Below are 14,821 nucleotides of genomic sequence, written 5' to 3' on the forward strand. Positions count from 1 at the left end.
GATTCCCCCAAATGTTCTGGCAGTAACGGTGCCTTCCATTAGATAGTTATGAACTCACTGCTTGCCTTACTTGTGAAGTTCCTTTGGAGTCCAGAACGAGGCCTTACATGGGCTCTGCTAGTCAGGATGCGGATCCCCCATTAGTTTCCCTGGCTGGTCCTGAGCACGGGAGCCCATTAGCCTGGGACACAGCCCCCAGGCCAGTGCTCGGACAGAGCCCCTCTCGCCTAAAGGCACAGTGGAGCATCCTCTTGGTTCCCACACAGCTCTTGTTTTATATACTACCTCTTTTTTAAAGTTATTCTAGTGTTATTGTTTTCCTGCTCAGGGTTCAGTTTATTCCTTTTAAGCTGTCTTGCGTGTTGTAAGGCAAACTGACAGGGTATCTCATGTTTTGTTTTGTTCTAAAGTTAGCGAGTGAATGAGATGGTGAGCAAAAGAGAGGTCATATTCACCCCAATTGTAAGCTAGCTGGTACAGTTCCCTCCTGTTTCCATTGAGAAAAGATCTGGCAAACTTTCCAGATGTGACTCCCAGGTGGGTCTCTTGCAGGCGACAAGAAATGTCCATTTAGGACACGAGGCTGGTTGTGGACCCGAAGGGTGGGAGGGGGTCCCCCTCCCAGCCCTCCCTGCTCCACTTTGGGGCTGGCCTGTGGCCTTGCAAGAGCCCAGAGGCTGCTGTGGCAGCTGAGAGTGTTGGCTAGGCCAGCACTGTCTTTTCCACCATTTTTGATGCAAAGCCTTTAAAGAAAATACTAATCTTGTACCAAAGAACGTTTTGTGGAAAGGAGAAGCAAGCTTCATATTTTCTGCAAAAGATAATTGAGATAGTTAAAATCTGCAGAATCAAATAATTTTAATGCCTAAGTAGATACGAACCCAAGGGAGCTGAAAACCAAATGGAGATGAGGAGTGGACTAGGTGGTTTTACAAAGTGATCTTTAGTGTTGTTGCTGCCAGAACGGTTTTATAACAGTTGGAATAAGACCCTCTCAGCTCCAAAGACTTTAAGTGTAATTTTGTTTTCCTTTTCTTTGGCAGTTCTATTAAGTAGCAGAGAGAATATTTCTGAATGTTCATTTATACTTGTTGAAGAAAAGGAAATTCTTTGCCAAAGATTGATCGGGAGGTTTTGTTGGCCAAAGCTGAGCCTGCCACACCATCAACGACGTCTGCTCAGGTGGACAGCTTGCTGAGTTTCAAGGCCCGCTGTGCTGAGTGGGCCCCCTTTTTCTCCAAAGACTTGTTTGCTGTGAATATTGACACTTTTGGACCACCTCTGGGGACGATGAGGCAGTGCCAGGGCATTCTTGTTTCTGGTGGTTGGCAGCGGAAGATGTACCCTGTCCCTTGAGCCCTTTGGCGGAGCCTGGCCTCACGCAGAGGTGGGGCTGGAGCAGAGGCATCCTGGCCCAGGAGGGGGGGCGGGGGGGCGGTGGCCTTATTGGGTCTTCCCCTTTTCCCGTAGAGGGTCCTTTTCTCCCGATGGCCAGAGCAGCAGCTCAAGAGAGGGAGGGAGATTTGCAAGTTGGAAATCATTTGTGTCCAAGGTTGCAGAGCAGCAAATGAAGAAAACCAAAGATATTTAAGGCTACCTCGATGTAGAGGCCTATGCTAGGTGACCTTTCTTTACTTTTGTTGTTTTTGTTGTTTTGTTTTGAATTGACATTATCTTTTCAGATGCCCACCACCACCCATATACGAGGCTCTGTGTGTGTGTGTGTGAATGATCTTTCCCTCATCATAGGGAAAACCTAGGTTAGTGTGGGGTGGAGGTTGAGGGTGACTCTCACCAGAAGGACCTGTGGATGCTTCCTAGCAAAATGGTTTCTTTCCTTCCATCTTCTTTTGAATGCAGGGGGACCTATGGGGCAATCTACCCCCATCAGTTCCCTGGGACATCCAAGAAAGCATTTGGAAGTATGACCTGAATTGCAGCCCTCCCCCCCTCCAAGTGCATATTCTGAGCTTGTGCCATCAGCAACCTGCACAGGTGGAGAAGTTGGTTCTCATGGAAACATCTGTAACCAGGTCCTCTCTATTCTGAAGAGGAGTAAAATGCCCCTTGAGTGAAGGATAGGGCATAAATGTCCATGCAGTGCCGAAAAAAGAGCCAGGTCAGGTGCACAAGGTGTCTCTGTGTGCAGTTTGCAGTTGAATGTGGCTCTCCCCCTACCCCAGGCACCGGGGAAGGGGGAAACCTGACCTGTATTGGGGGGGCGCAACTGAGCTAGGTGGGCTCGGCCACAGTGATGTGCAAGCATTGTGTATGAAGCATGCATTTTGTGAATCTCACCAATCATGGCAGGTTTGGCAAATCTTGTTTCCGTTTGTTTGGGAGACCTTTATCCCAAGTTTCAGGTTTAAGACAGCTGTCTTAATTTTGTTCTATTTTAAAAGAGTTTTATGTTTTTCCATCTCAACCTCGGGGTGTTTCAGAATCCTAGCTGGCATCATTACCACAAGAGTTGCTCTGTTTTTTCTGTGACACATTTGCTGCTGCTGCTTTTACTCTTCTTGTTCTCAAGTGACACCTCACCCCAAAAGTAGGGCAGTGAAGCCCTCAGGAAAAGGGAGTTACAATGGCACCACCAGGGCATCCTCTCACCCACCCTGGCTGCCTTGCCTTGCATCTCAAAATGGGTGGCAACACCTTGGGGTTCATTTTCCATCGATTTGGAAGAGGGAAAAGGTAGTCCCTGAAGTATCTGAAATGAATCACATCTGGATTCCAGTTGTGCATTGGAGTAAGTGTGAACCTCATCACTGGTGTGTACTTTGCTGACTCCTAACTTTTTGAGCAACTTGGCACATGAAGCTTCCACCAGCTAGTAATCCCCCCCCGCCCCCAAGTCCTCTTACACTGCACACACAGAGCCCCTCCTTATCAGGCCTGGCACTTTGCTAAATGGCCGTTTAAAACAAATTAGCTTCCTTGTATTCTTGAAGATGTGAATGAATTGCCAGTGTGGGAGTCCAGCGAGGCCTTTTGGCCAAGGGTGTTCTGGCTCTTGCCACTCCTGCTATTTTCTTGCAGGGTCGTCCGCAGCTGGCCGGCCAATGGGGGGAAATGGAGCTGAATTATATTAATTTTATATTTGACTCAGGGGATCAGCTCTGTGACCTCCATTGCGTGAGGACAGTTGGTGATGGTCTGATAATGAATGTACCTTTTAAGATGTCTTTTTTATAAACATTTTGCTTAATGTGCTTTTTTTAAAAAAAAAACACCTTTTGATAGCATAGTGAATGTTTACCTGTGTCCTTCCTCTTTCCCTTCATCCTTTCCCAGGCTTGTCCTGATGCTAGCACAAACTTCATGCCAAAAATGAGTAGAAATTTAAATGCCAAAATGTTTATGAAACTCCTGTCTTACACAGATGGATTGCACAGTTGAAATAAAAGTTTCCTGTAGTAACCGGCGGCCTGTTTCCTTTGGAAAGCTCCGTTGTCCTTTTCCAAACTCTTCGCGGCAGGGCCCCGGGCGGCTGGGGGAAACAAACAACCAGGGCAGGACGCCACCGACCACCGATTCCGCCCGTTGCCGGGAACCGCCTCGTACGCAGGCCCCTTCTGAAGCGGCGGGCGGGCAGGAGATCTCGGGGGTCGGCCAACGGAGCGCTTCCTTGGGTGGGGAGCTCAGGAGGAGCAGCGTCCCCGAAGCTCCAACCCGCGAGCGGCTGCAGGCGAGGGCAGGGTCCGCGCCGCTGGCGGAGGGGCCGGGCTGCGCATCGCGGTCGCCGGGTCGGGGCTGCCGGGGTGCTGCGTCTGCCCGGCGGGGCGGCTCGCCATGCTACGCCGGCGATGTCCGCGGAACAAGAGCCCGGCGCGCCGCTCAAGAGGCCCCGAGGTGGGTGCCGTGGCCTGGGCGGGGAGGGGGGAAGGGGCGTCCCCAGAGCGGCGATACGGAGCTTGCGCTCGGCTCTTGCAGGGGTGGACGGCGGCCTGGAGGGTTTGGCGGGCGCCGGGCTGCAGTTGGGCAGCCCCGAGAAGAAGCGCAAGGGCGGCGCACAGGTAAGCCGGGGCGCCGGCCCGCTTTCCTGCTGGCCCGGGCCGGCGCTGGGGGGGCGGGAGGCGGGTGCTGGGCCTCGGTGCGGGGGCCGCCCTCCCGCAGGGCTCAGGGGTCTGCTCTCGCCCCCCGCAGGGCGCCCCCTTCCCCGCACCTCCCTCCGAGTACGCCCCGCCGCCCAACCCGAGCGCCGAATACCTGATCGCCGTCAACCCCTTCGACGACCGCTACGCCGCCGCCGCCTACAAGCCCGTGAGGGGCCCCTACTTCGCCGGCCCCGTGTATCCTGCCTTCGGGGGCTACAACGCCTTCAGGATGCCGCCTCATCTGCTGCCCCGAGTGGCTTCTCCGTACGGGGCTCCCGCCTTCCCGCTCCGCCACCAGCCGCCACCCTTTGGCCAGAGCCCGGCGGGGGCGGCCTTCAGCAGGGCTCCGGCCGTAACCTTCGGGCCGCCCGAAAACGCTGCGGCCTTCGGCCACCAGCTCTATGGCGCCAGCCAAGCCCTGCCCGGGCCCGGCCCGCCTTTCCGTCCCAACCCGGGAGAAAACTTCGGCCACATGCCCTCGCAGAACGCTGGCCCCAGGCCTCCCTCCACCGGGCATTTGGGGCTCGGCCCCAACCCGGCCTTTGGCAGCTCCCTGACAGAGCCCAATCGCTCTTACACTCCCGGCCCACCCACCTACTACAAGCAGGTGAAAGCTTTCACGAAGCTGGAGGTTAACAAGCACCAACCCCCGTCCCAGCAGCACCACCTTACCTTGCTCAGGTCAGAGGACCCGCTGAGCTCAGGAAGCAGGGATGTAAAGGCCAGTGGGCACAGGCACGCCCCAGCGGGCACTCCCGAGGGGGTCCTGCCAAAGCGCATGGAAAACCTGAAGAGTGCCCATGCGAATGGGACCCCCGTTAAACCCTGCCTGCCCTGTGGACGTCCCGAGGGAAGCAGCTCCGAGAAGGCTGGGGGTGGCGGCAGCGGCAGCAAAACCCCACTGCACCCCCCTCAGCACGGCCACATGCCCTCTGAGCCACTTTATCCATGTGGGATTTGTACCCACGAGGTGAATGACGATCAGGACGCCATCCTCTGCGAAGCCTCCTGTCAGAAATGGTTCCACCGGATCTGCACAGGCATGACAGAGTCGGCGTATGGTCTGCTGACCGCAGAGGCTTCGGCAGTCTGGGGCTGTGATACTTGCATGGCAGACAAGGAAGTGCAGCTGATGCGCACCAGGGAAATGGCAGGACTACCGGCCCTGAACACCGATGCCTGAGCAAATCCACTCCCCCCATGGTTTATGAAACTCCCATCTTTCCACACATTTTGTTATCTGCCCAAGTGCATTCAGTTTTCATCAGAAGAACTTGAGGAAAAGCTTTCTTCTTGATGGTGAGGTTTAGGCCTACAAAAGGGCTGCTTTTGCAAAACTCTTCACTCTGCTGATAGAATGCAGTGGACGAACCATAATATTGCAATATATTATTAGTACCTGTCATTCTCTTACTCTGTTTCTGCGCTTTCTCCAGTTGAAAAAGTAGACTGTCCATCCCAGAAGGAAAACAAAGCAGTTATTCTTCTACAGGTATCCCTGGGAAATGATTTGTATGCGAGCTGGAATTTATCTAGTGAGGGTAATCTGGCTAGTGTTTTTGAATTCTGCTATTTTTATAGTGCCTATTTCTGATCACATTAGAATTATGTGCAGGGCCTTTACAATAAACAGATCCAGATCCAAAAGTTATCTCTCACTCTCACTTTCTCTTTCTTTCTGTCAGTTTCAAGCAGCCTGTTTTTAAACAAGGGTCCTCAAGAACCAGGTTTTCAGTGCCTGATAGCATACATGCAGGCCTTCTCCCTGAAATGCCAGGTACAGAGTTGGCCACTGGTGATTTGCTGACCCCCTGGCAGGTAATAATTGAGTGTAAGATCCCAATCAACATGGCTACCAGCCATTGGGGGGGGAGTGTTTACCAGCATGATTGCAGAGTTTTATCCTGGAGATTAGGATGAGGAGGGACAATCCTATAGAAGCATCTTGAGAGGAGTAGCAGCAACCACATGGTCACCATTCATGGGAGAGGGGCTACATGTCCCAACCTTCCCTGCAGCCCAGTGGCCATTTTTTGAAACCATCTTGAGCGCTCAGAGGGGACTTGGATTTCCAGGTACTTGCCTAAAAACAGGAGAAGTTGGTGGAAAACTGGCACACATTGCCAGTTCCTTTCTGGATGGGAACATAACTCATACCGTTTCCCTCCTTCTTGAGGAAATCTGGTGGGCCATCCCAGGCAGTGGGAAAGTCTCCCAGATAATAACCACCACAGTAATACAGCTATGTAGATGAATCCAAAATTTGATTGTGACCATACAATCTGGGAATTCTAGAATCTCCATTGAACAAATGGCAAATGCCTTCATGGCTATGAAAATAAATCCAATAAAAAAATGAAATGAACAAATAAACATCACACTAAGCTCTTTTTTTCATTCCTTGTTTTGGAGATAAATCAGAATGGATCTATATTTCTGGTCTGGAAACAATTGGAGCAAAAATAATAATTTGGACAACTTAATCCAGAATTAAGTGATGGAAGTCTATCTAGAAATCTAGTAGGTAGCTCGAGGCCTTCTGTTACCAATTCTAGCTTCCATGCTCCTGGAATTTGGGGAAGGACAAGCACTACCCCTGTTGTGACTAGTTCTCCCCCATTCAGGTATACCGTCCAGGTATCTCTATGGCTTTAAAACACTTGGCCATCTATTAGCTGGTCCAAAGTAGTCCTGGAGCAGGCAGGGGTTTTGCTGCTGCTGCTGCTGCTCGTTCTATAGATCCTGCCCTGTGCTGGGGGAGGCCACTGCTCAACCCTCCCCCCCCCAATGGACACAGAAGCCACCCAAGTTGAAAGAACATAACTTGTGAACTCCATCCCTTTTTCTCATCTGTTTGTGCCCTAGTTATGTGTGGAATAACATTTCACACTTACAAATTGTGGGGATGTTTAAATAACCTAATGTGGATGTTCAGTTCTGAGATATAAAAAAAAAAATCAGTGACTTGTTTTTCATGTTATTTTTGAAATGTTGCTATTCATGTTTAAATATGTGAACCTCATATATAGAGCCTTGCTTGCTAGTAATGTGTAACATACATACTTGGCAATGTGTCTTTTGGGTTGTGATTTAATTACTGTTTCATATTAAAACATGTCTTTTCTTATGTATGCTTACCTATACCTGTTTTGGGGATATCAGTTGAGTAATTTTTATACAACCTCAAATGTGTTCCACATTGGTGACGTTTATTTTTCCAGCAACTTTTAAAATAATAGTCGGGCATGTCTGAAATAACACATGCAACAGGACTGTGACGCGTGGCAAAGTTGATGTAATTCAAATTGGAATCAATCTCCCAAACTTTGTCCGTTATTGTTCCTCTAGTAAGAAATGAAATTACTATGTAATACAAATGATTTCATATCATGGTGCCTGTGTGAGCTACTCTAGGAAGTATAGGAATGACATTTTTGTTTCGCTGTGGATGGATGGCGAGCTGAAAGGATCTGACGCCAGTGATTAAACCGGTTTTTGATGTATTTTGTCGTTCGTGGAATTCATGTCCTGTTCTGGGAAATGGGTGGCGGGACACAGTCTGTTTCGCTTCAGCGGCGTCGAACGAACAACAGCCCGGGCAGTACAGACTTACCGCGGTGAGCCGTAGCCGGCGCAAGCGGCTAGAGTGGCTTCCGGCGGAAGTCTGCGGGAGGGGCGGCGCTTCTGGCTCCCAGCGTCCGGGCAACGGCCGCCATGCCCGTCTGGGTGCACGACTTCAGCTGGGAGCAGACGTCCGAGGCCGTGCGCCTGACCGTGCCGCTGCGGGCCGGCCGCCTCCGCCCCCACGGCCTCTTCTGCACGGAGCGGTACCTCAAGGTGGGCTCGAGGGGCGGCCCGGAGGGCGCTGCCCGGAAGGCCCGGCGGACGCCAGGTAACCCGCTGCTGCCCGCCTCCCGCAGGTGAACGCGCCGCCGTTGCTCTTCGAAGCCGCGCTCTTCGCCCCTATCGACGCCGAGCGCAGCCGCGCCGAGATCCGGGATGGCTGCGTCGTCTTCACCCTGCTCAAGAAGGAGGCGGTCCCGTGGGCGTCGCTGCGGGCGGAGGACGGTGAGGGGCGGCGGCGGGGGGCTCGGCTGCGGGGGGTGGGGTCCTACCCAAATACCCCCGTGCGGCCGGTTTCTGTCTCCTGCCCCTTTCCCAGCCGAAACGGCTTTTTCAGGGAACGAAGCAAAGATGCGGGAAATTCGCGAAGAGGCCGTCCTCCAAGCTCAGGAGGAGGCCCGAGCGAAAGCAGCGGCGAAGTCTGCAGAGAAACGGGAACGCGGCAGATTTGCTCTGGATGCCACCATCAAGGTAAATGGCCCTCTTCCCAGGAGGTGAAAGCTTAGTTTGCTTTCTAGCCTTAGGATTCTGACCCATCATCAGCCTCTTCTTGGCGGTCTTTCTCTTTCCTCCTTCCTTTTCTGTCCTCTCCCCTCCCCCCCAATTATAAACCCATGTCTGGCCTTTCTACTTTATGGGCCGTGGAACCATTCCTCAAATAAGGGTCTTTTAATTACAGACCACGATAATGCTTTACCATGCCATTGTGTCCAAGCTCTACGTCTTGTTGGCCTTGTATTTTCACATCTGGACCCCCATAGCCGATTCTTTATTCTTCTTTCTCAAGCCATGGCAGCTTCATTCCCTGGCACACCTTTTGGTCCTCATTATAACTCTTCTTGAGTTTGGGCCAACTGGGCCTCTATTCTTTCTGCAACAGTTGAACTCTAATTTCTTTTGTCCCATTACACTTGTTTCCCCACAGCTGTTCATAGTCCTCAGGCTCTTCACTCAACTTGCGTCCTCCATTTTTTTTCTACCTTCTCACCTCCTTTTCATTGGAGTGCAATCTTGCTTTTCCTAGCACCCATTGGATGGGTTATCAATTCTGGTGAACATCCACTCTCCACCTACTTCACTCTTAAGTGCTAGTGATATCTGTGTATATTGTACATGCAGCTCAGTCATTTGTGATTGGAGCAACTCATAAGCTTATTAAAATTAATAAGTACAAGGCTAATACTGAAATGCTTCTGGAAATGAGGTATTATACTATCGGTAGGTGGATGAAGAATTAAACTAGCAGTTCATCTTTTGCTGTGAGAAATCAGATGCATTTCTGCAAATCCTCATTTTGCTCAGATGATACTGTAGAGAAGAGATGCGGGTGCCTTTGAGTTTTATGGAGCAGGCTGCTCCTCTACTTCTAGATTCTGCCTTGTATTTAACTTCCCTGTGGCCTTCTGAAAACTGTGCCTCTGAAAGGGGGAATCTTAATTACCTGCCTGATAAGTTGTTAATGAGGAAACTTGCCCCTTAACAGAAAAATAATTTCAGAATGCATGTCCTATAATTCAAACAGCTAGAAGAAGCAGAAAGAAAAAGAATAGAAGAGCTAAAAGAACAAGAACGGAAAAAAAGCACTGAGGAGATTGAAGCATGGAAAAGGCAGAATGAGATGCAAAAGAAAGTATGTACTAAATTCCAGTTGCCAAACAGAAATACAGAAGTTCTCCGAGAAATAAAAGAATGCCAGAACTTGGGATCTTTTGCTGGAAAGGGAGTGTCCACATCAGGAGCATTAGCTAAAGGTATTAACATTCTCATGGCACTTCCTTTCATGGGACACTGCTGTCTTTTTGCTCTAGTCTGGCTGTTTAAAATATTTAAAAAAAAAAAATCAAAAGCTTTCCATGTTGAATTTCAGTGTGTAGATTCACAACATATAATGTGAACTAAAAATACAGTCCTTTCAAAAATGCACAAATAACTATCCCAAAGCATTTTTCAAAAAAATTTGTAGCGATGTTCTGCAGTAATTTCACCTTGGGGAAACCAGACCAAGTCTGTGATGGTTGCATATTCAAAAGCATGCTTTAAGCCCCAGCAGGAGCAAAAATGTGGCAAAGCATCTCAGTCTGTCCTCCCTGACTCACTATAGTGTTAAAAGGGAAACTCAAGTGGGGGGCTTTCAAGATTCTGTTTCTGTGGCCTAGTTCAATGAAATAAATTTCCATTCAGATTTCTGGAATATGCCTCAAAAGGCTGGCATGATACAAGTGTACAGCCCTGTATTCTTTTTGTGTGTCCCGTTCTCCCCTCCCCCCCCCAAAAAAAAAAAAAAATCTATGGAGGACGTAACTCATAGTAGCACATTCCAGGAATGTGTCGTAGGGATATATTCAGTATTTGGTTTTGTTTCAATCTTCTTGCATTTGTCATCTGCAGACATTTGCTTTATAAATATCAGAAATAAGAAACATCTGTGGCTGGACTCCTTTTTCTCCCTTATTGCTACTATTAACCATGAACAGGAATATAGCATTAAACAGCTTTTGTGTTTGACTATTACAGGTGGAAATTATGGAAATATGTTTTCAGAAAAGATAAAGGAAGATTCAATTCCTTCTCCACGTCCTCCTGGTAGCATTATGATACATTTTACACCTCGTGTCTTTCCAACAGCCCTTAGAGAATCACGAATCCCAGAGGAGGAAGAGGTAGGGGGCTTGACTGCTTTGTGCCATGTGGTGCTGGCAGGCAGAGGAGTTCTAGCATGTTATTGGAAAAGAGATGGTGCTTGCTTCCTCTACTACTTTTCAACACCAAGGTTGAAAAAATATTCAGTGTCCTTGCGTGGAAAGGCACCAGGAATTTGTCTTGGGTCATGCCCCATAAAATAGTGAGGAATTGTAATGGCTTGTGAAGAGTAAGATTTTCCCAGTTGATACTCTCCTTTCTTTACCCTGCAGATCTGGAATAAATGCTCCACAATATTTCATGAGGCATGGCTTGAAGTCATAGCCCCAGGGAAAGGGGATGGTCTTATTAAATGCTCTGGCAAAGAAAATTAGTATCAGGAATGCATCTTCAACACCACTGCACTACCTGTAGAGAGCCACAGAGCCTTGAAGACACCCTATAGGAACAGTTACAGAAGCATAAGTATTTGTTCATACAAACATGTAGAATATATTTCCTGACTAGGCCTATGTAGAGGGACTGGCATCGCCTCAGTAGCAATACAGTCTTGGAGACAAAATGCTAGAAAATAAAAAGCTATACCTGAAGAAAAAATGTTTGAGACCAGTTAGAGAGATTTTATGATGTCTATGTGAGCAGTGCTTTACTGTGCTAATTGTAGATCACAAAAATAAACATTGTAACTGCAAACTTTGACATAAAGTAGGGAAAATACAACATATGGAGAAATGTTGTCATTTCTCTTCAGGGATTTTTTTTCTGTTAACAGAAATCCCAGGAGAAGAGGCAGCCTCTGCAAGAGCAGGATGTCAACAGCAACGAGTTTTACTAGTTGGATGAAATCTGTTGAGCCTCTGAGTAGAATCCTAGGCAGGAAGAGCTTGTTTTGAAGCCATGCTTCTCTGATAGTTTACCTAGGAGCATCTAGCTGATGTTGTGTGTGTGTCTTTTATTTGCAGTGGCTATGTAAACAAGCAGAGGCTCGCAGGATAATAAATGCAGATATTGCTGAGATCGAGGATTTAAAAGAAGAGGAAAAGAACCCAGAGTGGTTGAAAGACAAGGGAAAGTGAGTTTGGAATGGACTTCCCAAAGGTGGTCTCCAAAACCCACTATGGTTTAGAGCAGCAGCCCCAAACCGTTTGGGCACCAGGGACTGGTTCCGTGGAGGGAGGCTTCTCCACGGACTGAAGGGGGTGGGGTTTTGTGTGTTGCCTGCATCCTGCAGATGGGACTTTGTTTGCACGGACCGGTTTCTGGCATGACATGGACCAGTGCCAAGTCCACAGCCTGGGGGTTGGGGATCCCTGGCTTAGAGTTGGAGGAGAAGAGGGCCAGTTTGTTGGGCTTCAATATTCATTAGTATACAGCTTTCTCTCTCCTGCATTCTTCTTCCTTAAGCAACCAGAATAGCAGTTCCTGAGTGCTCCCCTATGCCACAGCATTTTCAAGGCAGTCATTGTGTAGCTGGGCTTTTCGTTAATTATAACGAAATGGGGTGTGCCATATATACATACCAAGATAGGGTATCGTTTGGTTGTAAGTCTTCTATTTCAGTGTCTTGTAAACCTTATAGAGTCACCAGTGTAATTTATGTGTGTGTGCTGTCAATAAGTAGAAAAATACCGTATTTCCCCATGTATAAGCCACCCCTTTTTTCCAAAATTTTCAAGCCCAAAAAGTAGGGGGGTGGCATATACAAAGCAGGTACACTTTTTATACGTGAAAAATGCATAAAATAATAAAGTAGGAATAAACTGGTTTTCCAGCAGTATGCTATACTTTTTGTAAAATTGTACGTGATGATACGATTACGAGTGCGAGTACGCGATAGAAATGCATACGCTAGGCATCGGCCTGAATGCTTCGTTCCTACTCTCGTTCCGATGCGTAGATTGCTAGCGTCGCCGCACCGCTTTCGGCGTCATGACCGAAGTTGTAGATCTAGACGTCGAATTTTGTTTCTTTGTAAATTTTCTTTCTTCATAACTTGTTTCTCTAATAAAATATTTTTTTCAAAACTTCACAGTCCAAAAATTGGGGGGGTGGCTTATACAAAGGGGGTGCTTATACATGGGGAAATACGGTACATTTACTGAGTCACAAAGCCCTGTAAATATGTTCAGCTCTTACTAAATAAGTGGGTGGTTGACACAATCAGTTTATGGTTCTTTAGTCAAGATGTCAAAGTTTGAAGCCCTGTTGGAAATGCAGTAGCTATTCCTTTGTTCACATAGGTTATTTTTTTTTTTTTAGCAAAATGTTTGAAACCGGTAACTATCTGGCTGCCGTCAATGCTTACAACTTGGCAATTCGTATTAATAACCAGATACCAACCTTATATTTGAATCGAGCTGCTTGCCACCTGAGGCTGAGAAATCTACATAAAGTAATTGAGGATGCCTCTCAGGTATTTGACCTTTATAGCCCTTTATAGTATGGGACCATGCTATCTGAGGGATTCCACTCAAATTTAGAGGGCACCTTTTGTATCAAGTGATCCACTTATGAAGCTTCCGCTACAGGTTGCCTTTAAAGAGGATATATTTGTGCTCTTGAACTGATAGCAAGGACCTAAATGATGTACTTAGAAATAAAGATGGGTTAGTTCACACTCCATCTGTACATTTTATTTGGCCAGGCCTTGGAGTTGCTCACCCCTCCGGTTTCCAACAATGCCAAGGCAAGATTAAAAGCTCACCTGAGGCGTGGGACAGCATTCTGTGAACTGGAATTGTATACAGAAGGTAAGGAAGGGGAGTCTTTGAAAGGTAAAATGCCTCTACTTTTATTTTTGTTTCATTATATTGCTGTCATTTTCTCCTTACAAAAAGGTTTAATGTAGGTTTAAATGTAGGTTTAATCTCAGTGCTTCTTGAAACCAGTAGAAATGAGCTAATATTAAAATTATTATTTATGTAAAATATTTCAGTTTATGGGAAATTGGGAGGAGAGAATCTTATTTTCTAGACTCAGAACATCTGTTCCTCTGCCAAACTCCAAATCCTTTCTTTTTCCAAGCTTAGTCCTGTGTGAATCTGTTGCCTGCAAAGCTTCATTAAGAACTTAAGAATCAGCTGCTTTCTTGCATCAGTCTTTTATGAGGTGGCCATTCTTTTCTTCTCCTGTCTCTTCTCAGGCTCTTCCTGTCAGTTGTATTGTTCTAATTTAGTGTCTCTCCCAGAGAAAAATGTACATAAGTTCCATATGGTGTATGCCAAAAAATATATTAATCTGTTATTTTGTTTAAAAAAACCATCACCACCAATATAGCTTGGCCCATTTACATTCTTCATTGTTATTTGTGAAATGTGATTTGGGAATCTAGCTTATAATTTTGGAATTATTTATAAAATGCTAATTGTGGAGATGGGGTTGGTATTTTGTATTTAGATTAAATTAATTGTATTCTACTAAACTTCACATATTCTTCTCGTCATATTAAGAGGCTGGGAAGCCCCAGTGCTGGGTGTCTGAGGAGTTGACCCTGATCCTAGGCTTACCTGGGTGTAAAGCTATTTTCAGGAAGGCTGTTAATACTCTTGACGCAGGTGGTGTGGCTTCCAAGCTAAATTATGGGTGCTAAAATTATTCTAGGCCTTCAAGATTATCTGGCTGCTCTCAAGATCGAGCCTACAGATAAAAATATAGGACAGGATGTGGAGAAGATTCGGCGCATAATTCAAGGCAACGAGTAGAAAAATTCTTCTGGCAAGTTTAGAAGATGTTTTTGGACTGGGCGTCCTCCGCTCCCTCTGGAGCCTCCTCACTCCCGACAAGCCCAATAAAGGCGCTTCTCCTCCTCCTGCCGCCTTCGCCTCTCCACCGCTCTTCTCCCTGCGGGGGCGGGCGGGCGGGCGACGGAGGGGGGGCTACACCGGCGAGCGGTCGGCGCCCGTGTTGATCCCGTTGTGCTGCGGCGGCCCGGCGGCGGCCAGGTGGGCGGTGAAGGCGCTCTCCAGTGGGCAGAAGCGGCAGGGCGCCGTGGCCGAGGTGGGGCGCAGGGCGCCGTAATCGCCGGCGGTGGTCTTGTAGAGCAGCGGTACCGGCGCGCTCAGGGGCGTGCCTGTCACCAGCGCCCGCGCGTCCGCCAGGCACGTGAAGACAGGGTTGCCCGGGTTGGCTCCGGAGATACTCCGCGGCCAGGCTCCCCCGGCGGCCATCCGGCCCGGCAGAAGCAGCAGAGGAGGAGGAGGCCTTTGCGGCGAGCTGCCCTCCGCGTCGCCCGGGCAACGGCC

General features: G+C 48.2%; 3 protein-coding genes across 4 annotated transcripts; 2 read left to right on the top strand and 1 right to left on the bottom strand.

Moving 5' to 3' along the window:
- Positions 1-848: 848 nt before the first annotated feature.
- On the top strand, positions 849-6,470 carry PYGO1 (pygopus family PHD finger 1). Its single transcript, XM_026709756.2, has 3 exons — positions 849-3,852; positions 3,934-4,016; positions 4,147-6,470. The coding sequence occupies exons 1-3, from the start codon at positions 3,807-3,809 to the stop codon at positions 5,278-5,280; spliced, it is 1,263 nt and encodes a 420-aa protein (XP_026565541.1). The 5' UTR covers positions 849-3,806; the 3' UTR covers positions 5,281-6,470.
- A 1,304-nt stretch (positions 6,471-7,774) lies between these two features.
- Positions 7,775-14,384, top strand: DNAAF4 (dynein axonemal assembly factor 4). 2 transcript variants are annotated; one of them, XM_026709755.2, is made up of 9 exons: positions 7,775-7,934; positions 8,018-8,165; positions 8,278-8,411; positions 9,463-9,691; positions 10,455-10,600; positions 11,543-11,652; positions 12,840-12,993; positions 13,225-13,330; positions 14,181-14,384. In XM_026709755.2, exons 1-9 carry the CDS (start codon positions 7,812-7,814, stop codon positions 14,279-14,281), a joined length of 1,251 nt encoding a protein of 416 aa, XP_026565540.1. In that variant the 5' UTR covers positions 7,775-7,811; the 3' UTR covers positions 14,282-14,384. The 2 variants fall into 2 exon arrangements, with proteins under 2 accessions (XP_026565540.1, XP_087797873.1); XM_087941747.1 differs by lacking the exon at positions 8,018-8,165 and having other exon boundaries at positions 7,775-7,989.
- On the bottom strand, positions 14,381-14,818 carry PIERCE2 (piercer of microtubule wall 2). Its single transcript, XM_026709757.2, has one exon. The coding sequence runs from the start codon at positions 14,744-14,746 to the stop codon at positions 14,456-14,458; it is 291 nt and encodes a 96-aa protein (XP_026565542.1). The 5' UTR covers positions 14,747-14,818; the 3' UTR covers positions 14,381-14,455.
- Between the last annotated feature and the right edge of the window lie 3 nt (positions 14,819-14,821).

Source organism: Pseudonaja textilis, chromosome 13, assembly GCF_049901715.1.
Source record: "Pseudonaja textilis isolate UNSWEBS1 chromosome 13, rPseTex1.2, whole genome shotgun sequence".
NCBI classification, from domain to species: domain Eukaryota; kingdom Metazoa; phylum Chordata; class Lepidosauria; order Squamata; family Elapidae; genus Pseudonaja; species Pseudonaja textilis.